Genomic DNA, 15,228 nt, shown 5'->3' with positions numbered 1-15,228 from the left:
CCCTCTCTTGTCAATCGGACCTGGCCATGAACGGAAGGACCAGCACATGGCCCTGCAAACCAATCGCAGGAAAAACTTTTGCTTGCACACATGCATGCATTCTCAAAGTAAAAAGCAACCATAATAGAGGTCAGTGTACCCAATGATATAGGGCTTAACAGAGCTGAGAGGGAAAAAATAACAAAGTATCAAGGACTTATGTATGATATGAAACGAAATTGGAAACTAAAAGACGTTTCAATTATACTAGTCATTATAGGAGCAACTGGGCTTATGAAAAAGAACTTTAAAAAGTACATAGCAAGCATACCCGGTGAACCAAGTGCAAGTGAAATACAAACGATTGCACTGAAAGGGACGGCTAGAATCCTGAAAAGATCTCTTGGTTGGACTCACTAAAATAGGGATAAATGTCAGACATCTGGTTGGATGTCCCACCCCCTAGAAGAAAAAGTTTAAGAAAAATGAAAAAAAAAAAGAGAGAGAAAAGTAAGAGAACATACTTTTCCTCTCCCCAATTAACCATTTTCATATGCTGTAGTATATCTTTCATTTTGGTCTCTTGGTCTTACTGGATTCCAGGACAAGAATTTATCTAGTCTGGTGGAGTATCCAGCTTCGTGCTATTACTTGAGGTAATATCACTTGGAGAAGGTGCACCATTCCTCGTAAAAGCTAATGTGGAGTAACCATAGTGAGGAGATCTTATTTGGGCATGTGAATACAAAATGTGATTTTGAATATTTGGCCAGGGTTTACTTTTATGGAAAAAGTATCCTCATGCCAGGTTGTTCTGACAAACCCATGTACAGAGAGACCTTAGACACTTGAGGACAGTGTCTAGTAGGCATTAAAGAACATAAATTGAGCATTCGAATGTCTATGTATCTCATATAGAGTTCAAGTGTTAGCTCCAAGTAGTGGGCCCCTTGATTTCTGAGAACTTCGACTGAAGCCAAATAAAACAAAAAAAAGTAAGAGAATTTGATTCTGCCATGAACAATATCTTTATTCACGAATATTTAATCATTACTTAAATACAACAAAACTAATGAACTTTTGTGAACATTCAGTACACACGTTTTCACACGCAATGAAATCCTCAGGCTATCTACGCCTATTTGTGTACACCACACACAAATGTTCTTATGTTATTCATACTCTGTAAATAAATGTTTTGTATACTTGTAACTCGGTATTTGGTAGAACTTAATTAAGGTCGATTAAGGTCGGAGTTTTTACATTTTTAATCTTTTACAGATCGGTAGCCCCGATCTCAACAAGCTCTCATCTTCCTGGAGCACTGCCTCTAATCTTTTGTGTCCATCCATACACATAGACGCATGTTTCTACTACTAACTTCAACACACACACATGAACTCTTTCTCTTTCAACAGGCCTTTTCAATCTTTAATCTACATCTCCACACAGGAATTCTTTCCAATACTAACCCTTTCTCTATACAAACCTACTAATGAAGATTATCAAAAAAGTTTTTATGTTAGATGAGAAGTCTTGATTTTCTCATTGCTAAATTGGTGACCCTGGAATACAGAGTCTTCTGTGTTTTTTTTTTGTTTGGTTTTTGGTTGTCTTCGTTTTTCTTAGCCACTTCAAAAAAAAAAAAAAAAGAAAAAAAAGGAAACTTTCAATCCCAAACACTTTAAACTTAAAAAGCTGAAAATTTTTCAAACAGACACTTGTCACACAAAAATAAAGCTAAAAACATTCTAGCTGAGCACATTTCATGGAAAATAATGAAACATGTTTCAACGATACATTTCCCTGATACAAAACAAGAAAAAACATTTTTTGCAGAAAACCAAAAACATTTCAGAACGGACGCTTGTCACAAAAAAAAAGCAAAAAAAAAAAACAAACTGAAAAATATTTTCCACTAAAAATGCTAAAACACGTTTCAACAGTACGTTTTGCAGAAAATAAAAAAACAAAAGCAACTGGTAATTTTTATTCCACCAGACTTTTTTTTTTTAACTAAAGCTGCTTTTTATTGCAATCTTCTTGCGGAAACTCTCACCTCGGTTATTTCGAAAGATAAAAAAAAAATGGGTCAACTCAACTCTGTTGTTAAATGCACATTTTGTAAATATCCGTGATAAAAAGCACATTTTCCCCAACTGGTCGACACTGGAAATAAATTTATTTTTACTGAAAAGCAACAAATTTTTTTCTCCACAGAAAAAATAAATAACTGTTCGCTAATCATTTGAGTAAAAACAATTTTGTTAGTTACTGGCGGCAAGCCACTCAATATAACTTTCATAGAAGAGCAACTTGAAACATCTATTTTTTTCACAAAAAACTCACCAGAGTAATATGACCCAACCACGTGATGGTGATGGTTGAAATTGCCCCAGAATGAGAGCTAAATTAGAGCTTTTATTTATTTGAGCGATCCCGGGGTACTTCCAAATGACCTTGCTAGGTAAAAACGGTTGAATCCCTGATACAAAATACATGAAGAAAAAAAAAAACAATTTTGAGAACATAAATAATTTTGTTTTGTGAATAGGATTATTGTGTGCTATCAGACCGTGTTGTCTTCAAAATGACGTTGAGGTCAAGGCTGAATTTGGCCTGTGTGGGAACCCAGATAATGGAAAAATTTGGTTGCTGCCAGGAAAATTACCTAATTAATATGCATAGGTAATGTGGCGAATTAGCCAATCAAGGCGAATCAGAGTATGACGTAATGGACAAGGATTGTTTGGATGAGAAACCCAGAGCAGCCCAAACCTTACCCACCTCTTCCTTTAAAATGAGCCGCAGGTCTTCGTTACGTAATAGTAACATGGTTGACAAACAATTCGTCACCAATGTTTAATGCGAAACAACAACTTAACGACTTCAAACTCCACCGCGATAGTTCAAATTTTAAGAAATTATACAACAATTCTGCAAAGACAAATTTGGACATCAGTCACATGCAACAAACCGCTTGTTGACAAAAGCAGATTTTTACAAGCAACTGTCACCGACAGACATATTCAAAATCCTCACTACTTCGCATTTTCTAACATACGACTTAACATCACAGACAGACACACATAAAAGAACCTTTCTTTGATTTTGATAAACTGGTTTCCAATCCAAACAAGGGGGTATTTGTAGCAGACATGATTGCAAGGAACTGCAGCAAGAGAAAATTCTCGCGACTCAAGATTTTGAATACGCTTCCTTTCTGGTTTGTCCAATCAGAAGCCAGTTCTCAGTCACATGACTGAGTTCATAAAAGGTTAAACACACAGGGACCTTGAATTGACAATTTCACATGGCATGGATCTGTCCCCAACTTCTCTCTTGGGGCGCCACATAGTTCCTCCCCTTGAACTGCTAGACTTTCAAAAACTTCAATATTGATGGCTTCTTCCATTGAACTGATAGACTTTAATAAAATTCAACATTGATGGATTCTTCTATTGAACTGCTAGACTTTGAAAACCTTCTATGCTGGTAGTTTCTTTCTTCTTTGCTTCTTGATTCCCCAACTGTATTAGCATGCTGCAGAAACTTAAATGTAATATGAACAAATATCTTGCTATACAACTCCCCACTTAGAATGGTGCCTATAAAGAAATTTGAACCTTAATCATAGTTGCCCCTTATGTCTCACTGACAAAATGGCTTGTTTGGAGTGAACAAAAGTGCATTAAAAAAACAAAAAATGAAAATGTTGTGACTTTCTGGCAAACTTCTTTCAAAGTGTTTTGCATACGGATGAAGAAACGAATGTCTATTTGACAATAGCCAGACGGCAACCCCTTTCTCTCATTTTCTTCCTTCATGTTGGTCAGCATATCTGAAAGGATGATAAAATCATACAGTGCTATCCAAGTGGCATGCAGAGAAACTGTGAGCATACCATTCTGTGTGTAAAGGTTTTTTTTAGCTTTTTAAATTCAATTTTCATCCCAAACAAGGCACAGAGCCACTTTGAAGTAGGGGGCTACTATCGGGGACATAAGTTGCTGGGGTATTATGAATATTATGAAGGGAGATGAGTAGAAAGATGTCTGTTCACATTACACTTGAACTTCTGCATGTCAGTACAGTAAGGGGACACCCTTCCGGGACTTCCCAAGTTTAGCAGTTTTGGGGAAGAAACTATTGGAATAGAAGACTTTCTTACACCTAAGGGTCTCCACTGTGAAGGGGTTGGATTTAGCTGCTTGTCGGATTTGTCGGGGGTATTCACGTCGAGGGGGTACAAGTGCTTGTTGTTTGTCAGCATTTACCATTAAAGTACTTGTAGAACAGGTAGAGGAATGCAACATTTCGTCAATGGGACAGAGGCTGAAGCCTAGATGACAGTTCAGGACCTATCAGGTTGGTGACTCTCTTTTGAACCCTGTCAAGGAGTGAGAGACAAGTAGCAGATGCACCAGTCCAAATGTGACAACAGTACTCCATACATGGGCGATTGGTGGCCTTATAGAGGTACAGGATACTTTTAGGTGTAAGTAGTTTTCTAGCACGGCAGAGAGAACCTACCTTTTTCGCAGCAGTCTTGGCAATGTATCTATTCCAGTTCATGTTCCCTATAAACATTAGGCCGAGGAGTTTAAAGGAAGTACTTTCGGGTAATGTGCTCTTGGCCATTGCTATTGGTGGTAGAGAAGGTTTCTTGTAATTATTGAAGGAAACAAGCTTAGCATTGAATGTGACCATTCATTTTTGTCTCCATTCCACTACAGATCGGAAGTCATTCTCTAGTGTTTCTGCCATTTCCTTAGATATGTGTTCATTTGTTTTCCCCTTGTGCCTGTTATAGAGAGTGGTGTCATCAGCAAATAGCAAATATACCCATCTCAGAAACAATTTTATCAGGGAGGTCATTTATGAATATCAAGAATAATAAAGGTCCAAGGATAGACCCCTGAGGTACTCCCGCATTTATATCATATTGTTTAGATGTACGTCATGTTCCTCATAAAAAAACTAATATTGCTTTTCAATAGAAAAAAGGTCAGTTGTGTAGGTAAAAAATTTTCAAACATTTATCAATACACATATGTATACATATGCTCTGGAGCTACCAGATCAGGCTGTCTGAAGATACTGGTTTCTCTGACCTTGAATGCACCAAACATCTGTGTTATTGTTTTTTTTTCCTTTTCCTTTGTAAAACTAAATCATATTCTACAAAGTCAGAAACATTTTTCTCTACAAAACAACCAGACCAAACCAAATCAGACGAAACCAGATGAAACCACACCAAAACAAACCAAACCAAACCAAATACCATGAATAAATATATGAAAATATAAACAGCTTGAATCATGAAAACTTTTTTCCCAAATTATTGGATTCAGCATTAAATAACCTGAAAAGGATTGATATACTGTAAAATAAAACAATGAAACCAAACCAAATCAAACACCATGAATAAATATTTGAAGATATAAAGAACTTGAAGCATAAAATCTTTTCAAAAATTACTGGATTTAGCATTAAATAACATGAAATGTGTTGATGTGTGTTAAAACAAAGCAAACCATTATACAAATATTTGTCTTCTTATTTTTTTTTTATTTCATTAATTAGTTATAGGGTACGTCTTGTAATTAATAAAGATTTTCCATTTTTTTTTAAATTTTTATTTATAAAAATTTTTTTTTAATCTTTTTAATTTAAAATTTTTGAAATTAAAATTTTTTTTATTTTAAATTTTTTATTAAAAATGTTTTTAATTTTTAAAAAAGTTTTAACTTTTTTAATTATTAATTTTTTTAATTTTTAATATTTTTTTATTTTTATTTTTTTTCAATATCTTTAAGTAAAATTTTTTTTTAACTTTTAAAAAATTTAAAATTAAAAATTTTAAAAAATTTTTTAACAATTTCTTATTTTATTTAAATTTTTAACTGTTGAACGGCCATCAACGGCAAGGAGGGAGGGAGATGAGGGTAGAGGAAATAGAAGGAAGCTCCCTAAGTACTGGGTAGCTTTCAGAAATGTGATTTATAATGGAGATAGAAGGATAGTGTCCGAATTTTTGTCTCCACTGTTAAAAATTCCATATATGGCAGCCATCTTTTCTTGTTTGTCTGGCCACACATTAGTGGTCGGCTGTCATTGGTTTAAATTTGAATGTGTCAGGTGATTGATTTAGCACGCTTTTGTATCATGCTTTCTCTTTCAGTCTAGACAAAGCTCGGCATCAGAATAAACTCAAAACCCAGCAGCTGCTACTGGAGGGAGCTAAGACAAGTCCTTCATGAACACCAAACAGTTGGTGAATGAAGGACCACATCTCTACAAGCAGAGACTACTTATACTGCTGAATTTATCCTAATTGAGGATGACATTCATTAACTGTTCTGCATGTTTATTTACCAAATATTGGATCTTATCTCAATTCTTCTTGAGTCCCAAGTGGTTCACATTATATGCCTAATTATAGGCGCCATCACTCTCGCCGCGTTTACTATGAACATTCATGGATCCTTACGAATAACAACGAACTAACATTCCAACAATAGGAATTTGAACTAAAGGCTCCATGCGTATGGGGGGAAATCGGGCCACCATTTTGCAAAGGACACTACCAGAACCAATAAACTTTCATTGCAGTTACATTTGAATAAATTTGGAGTTTGAAAGTTATGGCTTTTGCATTTGTGGATTCTTTTGCCTCTGCAGGGAGGAAATTGAGATATGAGAAATAAATTTCTCACACTACATAAATTCAAGTAAATATGTATCCAGAATCTCCCGGGTTGGTCCCGCATTCTTGCTTGTTTCGCTGTTTTGCTTCCTTCCCAAATCCTCGATGTGGTTCGTTGTTGCCTTTGCTGCGGGGGTCTACAAAATCCATACTTATGATTCACATAGGCACTTCCAACAGTCGGATATACAACTGTAGTTCCCGGGAGACCGGCAGTTATTTGTTTATTATTGGAAGGAGGGTTTCAGCGTTGCGATTTGGTACAGTCACCCAAAAAAAAAAAAAAAAAATTTAAAAAACCCCTCCTTGTTAGTGATGTAAACAAAAAATAAAAGTCGATTTAACGTTTCAACATTTGAACAACGCTCGGCTGAAACCGATGATTGCTGATTTTGCCCGATCCATGCTTGACGGGAATTCCTGAGACTCTGGGTCAAATTTATGCGAGAGTACCCCAAAATTACGAAAATTCATTGAGTAGAAAATTATTTGGGTTTATTACTATACACATAGATTCGAAAAAGTTGACAAAAAAACAAATATATAAGAAATAAATGTTATAAAAGGCAAAATAAGTTAATTTTCTGCCTAACTGGATAATTTTTTAGTGTTTTTATTTAATGTAACATGTTTATTCAGCTCGAAAAACATACAATGTTTACCGATGTATGTATTGGAAAATTTAAAATGGCGATGGACTCTCTGTTGAGCACGGTAAGTTTAGGAAAATGAGTCAAAAATAATAAAAAAAATACATAGAAAATACTGTTAGAAACTCGCTCAATATATGTTACCGTGACATAGGCTGACATATATTCGGTGGGTTTTTACTAAAAACATAATCGCAGTTGTTCTACTAGATGAATTTTCGTAATTTTTGGATATATTACTATTTTCGACATGCCAAGTAAGTACTGTTGTTTTTGTTTAAAGCGACATATTTAAAAAATCGATCTCTCGACTTGCCCCAACAAGCAACTTTAGTTCCTATTTACAATGTCTCCCCACCGGACAGAGTTAAAGACCAGGGTCGTGGAGAAAAATAAAAATTGTCTCATTCGTGAAGGATTTCTTCTCCATTGACGGAGAACAAGACATTGAAGTGTAGCATCTGAAGAACAGATGGTATTTATTTGCTCCCCCACCGAGCAAATTAGGCACAAGGCCGATTTTTAAAGTGAGGAGTGAAGGGGAAATGGGGACCAACTCCCCGGGGAGTAGGGGAGCTGGATAGTGACAATTGGTATGAAGGGTTGCCCCTACATTGACCAAGGTCTTATATGTGGAGTTGCCCCCACATATGGTCTTTGCTTGCAGTATCTGCCGGAACAGATACTACACTTTGATCTTGACCCGAAGGCCAACTTTAGTTCTTCCAATATATATATATATATATATATATATATATATATATATATATATATATATATATATATATATATATATATATATATATAAATAAATAAAAAGTAGCCTTTGTGTTAACTTAACTAAAAACAGACAGCGCGTTCGTAAAAAGGAGAAACTCGGCGCTCGGCCGACTTTTTCTGGTTATTTCCGTCAGCTGCCGAGCGAGCCCGAGCCAAGTTCGTGTAAATCGCGGGTCGGTAAATGCAGAAGCACCGAAAATAAATACATAAATAAATAAATAAATAAATAAATAAATAAATAAATAAAAACGTGTTGTGATCAAGTCATCAGCTCGTATTTACTTGGTTGCCAGTGACGCCCTCTATCGGCCATCACCTTTACTTGACGAAGGTCAAGTACGAAGGGCGAAATAGAGAGAGCAGACATCTCTCATTTGCCAGAGCGACCCTCGTCACAGCTTAAGACGCAGGTGGTGAGATCCAGCCGGAAACCAGAAACCTTCGCCCATCTTTCTTCCATTTCAAATTACTTCTATTTTTAAATAAGTACAAAAATATCTACAGAAAAAAAAAATGGCCGATGACAAACCTGCTGAAGTACCCGCTGCGGCTGGAGACGAGCAACCTCCAAAAAAGGCATGTTGTGCATGTCCAGAAACAAAAAAAGCCAGAGATGCCTGGTAAGTAATAAAATTAAAATAATAAATAATAATGCCGATTGGAGTAACTTTTACAGCTGCAGTTTTATCGGTACTTGTATATATATAAATGTCTGTGGTTATTACTGCTACTACTTGCTTAGCGCTATTCGTGTATTGAGCACTGTTGAATTAACTACCAAAACAAAAACAATTTATTAGTTTGTAAATTTTCTTTAATTCATTTTATGAATTATTGAATTTTATGGGGTATCTCCAAGTTTCGTCACCCGGTGTTTACAAAAAAGGTCGGCGTGGCGTTGTAATCTGCAAAACGAAGCCGGGTTTTCTTTTTCTTTTTTTTTTTTTATTAAATGTGTTTCTTTTTAAATAAGCAGATTAAAAAAAAAATGGTAAAACTATACAAACACCGTGACAGCGAATTACCCCTACCCCTAACCCTAACCCTAAACCTAACCCTGTCACGGTGTTTGTATAATAATACCTACCATTTTGCTCAAAGTCTTCCACCCGGACAACTTCGGGTAGATGCAGTTACTTCTTGGGCTTTTTTTTTTTTTTTTTTTTTCTATAAAAGTTGACACAAGATCGATTAAAAACAAAGAATACTCACAGAGGCAAAAAAATAAATAAATAAAAAAGAGAAAGAAAACGAGGATTACAAAAACGGAATTATGTAAGAATCCTACAAACATGTTACGAAAAAAAAAAAAAAAAAAAAAGCAAACCTAAAAGGATAAAGTCTTAAAGTTCTTAAAATTTACAATTAATCAAAAAGAATTTTGATAAAAAGTGAAGCAATTTGGGGTTTAATTAATTAAAATTACTTTTGGTCGACTCCGATGACTTAAAATAGAATATTTATTACAAAACATGACATTTTAGCTTAAGAAGGGCGAAGTTAAACACATGGCGTCAAAAGTAGAACAAGTGAGGTCGTTTGTATTTTTAGTCTACAAGCGCACACACACACACACACCAATCAATTTAAACTTATTACTAAGTAACACGTTTTCTTTACATACATTCCAGTAGTGCTCAATATTAAGATACTTAATAGCAGAGCTGATATATATTTCTGAATTGTTTAATTACATCGATAAGTTGAGGTTTCGGTTTAAACCTAGTTGTACGACTTCCTCAGAGCCAATATATCATTGAAAATATTATATAACTTTTAACATCCTTAAGTCCAATTACAGATTGGCTCTGAGGAGATCGTACATAGAAACCTCAACTTATTGATGTATACACACACACACTATAATCAAGGTAATAGTACAAAATATACTTATGGCAAGTAAGCTACATAGAAACGAGTTTAGTTTCACTCCAGGAAGAAATCGTCATGCTAATTTTTTTTTTTTTTTTTTTTACTCTACACATGTATTGAGAACTATTGATATATTAAAAACCGCATACAAAACAGCGGTTACCTTTAAGTTACGTCACCCTGTGTTTACAAAGTTTTCGCGCAAAATGAAACCGGCTTTTTTTTTTTTTTTTTAATTGTATTTTTTAAATAGCAAACGAACAGGAAAATTGAGAACCCAATTTTTTTGGTATATATATATATATATATATATATTATACTAGCAAAAGTACCCGTCGTTGACTGGCTTCAAAAACAGTCTACAGAAAATGGACTTGGATTTATGAAAGTATGATAGGTTATGAAAAGGAAGGCTTGTAAAGAAATAGCTTCGAATTTGGGGGTATCAAAACCAAAGCAAAATATGATGAAAGTAAAAATAAAATCGATAAACCCCATAATTTATTAACGATACCTGTTCACACTGAAACAGAAACACTTATCACAATATTCTGTGGATCTATATTAAAAAACCTTGTTAAACTTTGTGACATATTTACATTCTATGGAGGTCAGGTGCGAACGAACACCCCATAATTTTATTACAAAAGTAAAGATTGTCTCAGTCTAGAAGAATTTCTCCTTCACTGATCGCAGACAGAAAGTATCGATTGATTGTAATTAGTATCGACCGTGAAAAGTGTTGCTCAGTTTCACATAAAATGCCCCCCCCATTCTTCTTGATATTCATCGATGATCTCAAAAATCACATTTTTAGATCATTCATCGACATTTATGCAGACAATACAATCTTTAATGGTGACAATGATTAAAACCTTTCTGAATTTTTTTTTTCCATTTACAAAGGAGTCGCCACTTATCAAGGCTAGAAAGCCATTCAAGAGTAAGAGTTAATGAGTGTTTGTGAGCTTCCCTCTTAAATAATCAAAGAACTTGTTTACATTGCACTTGAAGACAACCATATTGTAAGTCAAGTGGAAAGCAGTCCCGCAGAACAGTTCCACAAGTGAGCTGTTCTAGGAAAGAAGCTTAGTTCATGGAATTTACGGCTAGATTTAGGCACAGATAGAGTGGAGTAAATTGTTGATAGTAGCTGTATATAGGCGTGTTTTTTTGTGAAATTTAGGCAAATGAGGGAATCATAGCTTCATCTCAGGTGAGCACTTGCCATGATAACTATAGAGAAGAGAAAAGGGCATTACCTAGTAGGTTTCAAATCCGGTTTTAAACTTTATCAAGGAAGGACAGGATGCTCCAATATCCAGATGTGGCAACAGTACTCCATTTTAAAACGTATCTGGCTCTTAAACAGGTAGAGAATTTAATTGGGAGTGAGAACTGCACGCCTGTGGAACTCTGTTCCGTCTGCCTGCTTCCCACCTGACTACAACTTGGATGTCTTCAAGTCCAACGTTAACAAATTCCTAATGAACCGCCCCCTTAAGTAAACACTTCATCAAATCTCCACACTAACGTACTGTACTTGCAATAACCCTTATCCCTGAGTGGCTTCCGGGCCTTGATAAGTGGTGACCACGGTGTAAAAAAAAAAAAAAAAAAAAAAAAAAAGAGATCAGTTCTGTAGCAATAAAATGATGCAGCCATTTTTCCAGCAACCTTGACAACAGATTTGATATAAGTCCACCATGTCAGGTCAGAACTGAAGGTCATATCCTTATCAAGTAGGGAGCTTCTATGAGACGAGCCATTTCTCTTAATTGGGCCAAAGTTGGGATCAACATGTATGGTGAAAAAATAGAAGCTTGGTTTTAGAGGCATTAAAATTAATCGGCCACCTTTTTTGCCATTGCACTACGTGCTCAAGGTCTTAACTCCACAATAATTAAAATTTGCGAAATCAGCCTTGTAATGCCTACAATTTCCTATTAATAGCTTACAATTGTTTAAGAATGATCTTTATAAAAATGAAACCATAGTTTCCTTTTGATTGAGCACAAAACAGATACTACAGTTTGATTATAGTTTGTTTGCATACACACATAAGTGTTTCCAATGATACTCAATTAAATAGAGCTGAGAGAGAGAAGGTAACAAAATATCAAGGTCTTATGTATGATATGAAAAAAAAACCTTGAAATCTTGTAAAGATTTCCATCATTCCAGTAATTATACGAGCAACAGGACTCATGAACATGAATTTCAAAAACTACCTGGCAAATATACCCAGTAAACCAAGTGCAAAAGGTGACATCAATTGCATCTTAAAAGGATGGTTAGAATCATTAGATCTCTTAGTTCGAATGTATGAGATGACAGGTGAATGTTTGGCACCTGATAGGGTGCCTCATCCTCGGTTAAAACAAAGTAAAATAAAAAACAAAAAACAGGTTAAGTTTACAGTTAGTCCAGAAAAGGTGCACTTTGGCTGGAGGGATATAAAGTAACTGTTTGAATAATTTGGCATTCTCTGGTAAGGATGTCTTGGGTGACGAGCAATAAACCTATTCCTCTCCTCCAAAAGGAGGAGGTAAAGCTTGGAAGGAAAGCTTTCTGAGCAAGAGCAGTACGATCAGCATTTTGTTCTTGTCTTAAATGCTTTTAGAGATTTGTGCACTTCTCGACTAAACTTTGCATAGTAATGTTCCAATGTACTTACCTTCGCATGACGGCAGTTAGACACAAGATCGGTTCTTAATGTGGAGAAAATCCAACTCCCTGAAAGGGGCACTCTGGATTGGAATGAAAATAAAAATTGTTTTTGTCTAGAAGGATTTCTCCTTCATTTACTGCGGATAGATATGAAATGCAATATCAGTGCATATACTGCACTAGCGGGGGTATCCAACATTGCCCGCGTGAGGTGTGTGTGTGTGTGGGGGGTTTAAAACAAAATGGAAATCAAGAATAATCGGATGTAATAACCTTGTTTAAATATTATAAAACAAAAACACAAAAAAACGAATGTGATGCAAAATAAAGAATAAGCGAACAATGTTAAAACTTCTTTAAAAAATTAGAAAAACAAAAACAAAATAGCAAACATGATAAAAAAAAAAACGAATTAAAAAATGGCATAAATAACCCTGTTGCAATATTAATACTTGAAAAATCAAAAAAAAAAAATTACATACATACATACATACATTTAAACAGACAGGTGAGATTTATCTTATAGATACCAATTTTTCTATATATATATATATATATATATATATATATATATATATATATCTATAGTAAGTTATAAAATATATATGGTGATTAAGCTACAGTGAATATTCCGCGTTTCATCCACTCTAGGACTCTTCAGGCTTATGCATAAGCCTGAAACGTCTTAGAGTGGATGAAACGCGGAATATTCACTGTAGCTTAATCGCCATATATATTTTATAACTTGCTGACTAGCTCTACCTACGTATTGAGCACTTTTGAAGTAAATACTTAAGGTTTACGCATAAATTTATACTTTCGTATATTAATTTTATGTGAGTAAATGAAGTAGTTATATATCTATATATTAATGAAACAAGCATATCCAACATTTGTGTCTGGTTGTGTGAGATCGTAATGATTTTTTAAAATTGTAGGAAATTTATGCCTTCAATGTTTTCTATAGAAAAAAGAGCAGTACTTTCAAAGTTATGCTTCTTGCCTGGAAATATCGATTGAGGTGATTATTGATCCAATATTTGTCACGGTCTCATGCCATCCGTATTTCTGGGTGTCGAACGCTTATACAATTTTCATTTAAAGTCGTAGGCGTAATTATGTTTATAGATTTTTTTTTTTTTTTTTGTGAAGGGTGTATGGAATAATATTAACTTCAAAAGAATCATAAAAAAATGCTGTTCCGCCCAATTTCAAAACGAAATTATTGCATAAAATTACATTTATTGTCTTTTGAAAAAATAAGAATATCCGTTCAAGAACAAATAAAATTAATTCCATGAACAGAAATGCTTTGCAGTACTTCTATAATACCTTCTGAAGATTATAATTATAAAAATATATCTTTTTTTCTTACCAAAATCATTACATGATTTTGATTTTAGAAAATGTCCAAAATTTAAGGCTTAAGCTTAAGGGGTCTTTAGAAAGTGAAATCAAGGAATTTTGCTTAATTGGTATCGAATGATTATAGATAAAATTTAATGCAAATCTGATATATTTGAATTTTGAAGTGTTATGCCTTGTTCCCTTTAAAATACAGCAAAGAAACTGAAATTTGGGAAACCTGTATTGACTAGTGGTCGTTAAAAAGAAAAAAAACAGGATCTGGGTGCCATGAATTAGAAGCAAAACCGGAAGCAAAATTTTGCAAGGGGGGGGAAAAAAAAAAAAAAAAGACACGTGCTGTCTGTACACGAACTTACAAAGCATAAGACTGTAAGCGAGCACGCTATCCATCAGACTAAGACTCGAACGATGTTATCACCTTGCAAATTTATCTATTTGGAAAGAAAGTTAGAAACTTGCATTTGCACATGCGTGTTTAAGATTCAGCGTCGTAGCGAAGATTTTTACATGACCCCCTTTAAATAAACCAACATTTATTTCTACATGAAATAATTGACAATTTTTTTTTTTTTTTTTCTAATTTTTTTATTTTATTTGTCAGAGATTGCTCACCCCTCTGGTACTGACCAGGGTTGACATAGTCTGGTTATGTGAGATCGTAATGACTTTTTAGAATTTTAGGAAATTTATGCCTTTAATGTTTTCTATAGAAAAAAGAGCAGTACTTCCAAAGTTATGCTTCTTGCCTGGAAATATTGATTGAGGTGATTATTGATTGATTAACTTCAGTGATCTAACAAGAACTGGTGTCAACATGATTATTTTGTTACGATCAGTGATTTTTTTTTTTTTTCAGATCTGATTCTCCATTTTTCAACACTGTGAATCTGTCATGTTTACATTTTTTCCAATATGTTATTAATCCTTGGCTTTGATAAATGACTCCTAAGTAAAAGAAAAATTCTTACTGGTGTATAATTGTATACAATTTTTGGCTGTACTAAAAATTCTCAACAGTACATGTATAATACACATATAGTAAGAAATCAAAGCAAAATGAATTTCCTGCAAATTTGAAAGACATAAAAATATGTCAATCAATTTAAAACGGCAAGATTTATTTTACCTCGTGGTTAATAATTTGAAATGTGCAATTGTGGTGCTTGGTGGTTTCAACTTTACAATTTTGAGCTGAAACCA

The 15,228-nt window shown here is 34.4% G+C and overlaps 1 protein-coding gene across 2 annotated transcripts in view; it reads left to right on the top strand.

Annotated features, from left to right (window-relative positions):
* Positions 1–8,342: 8,342 nt before the first annotated feature.
* LOC145263128 (cytochrome c oxidase copper chaperone-like) overlaps positions 8,343–15,228 on the top strand; it is a 66,903-nt gene continuing 60,017 nt past the window's right edge. The window contains exon 1 of one of the 2 annotated variants that reach the window (XM_080120069.1): positions 8,343–8,738. In XM_080120069.1, the coding sequence (XP_079976195.1) occupies positions 8,632–8,738 (107 nt within the window). In that variant the 5' untranslated portion in view covers positions 8,343–8,631. The remainder of the gene's footprint in view (positions 8,739–15,228) is intronic. The other variant, XM_080120070.1, reaches the window with a different exon arrangement.

The sequence above is a fragment of the Euprymna scolopes genome, chromosome 38 (genome assembly GCF_053919585.1).
Source record: "Euprymna scolopes isolate OS-2025 chromosome 38, ASM5391958v1, whole genome shotgun sequence".
NCBI lineage: Eukaryota > Metazoa > Mollusca > Cephalopoda > Sepiida > Sepiolidae > Euprymna > Euprymna scolopes.
Note: the sequence above shows the minus strand (reverse complement) of the source record. Positions and strands in the feature narration are given on the sequence as shown.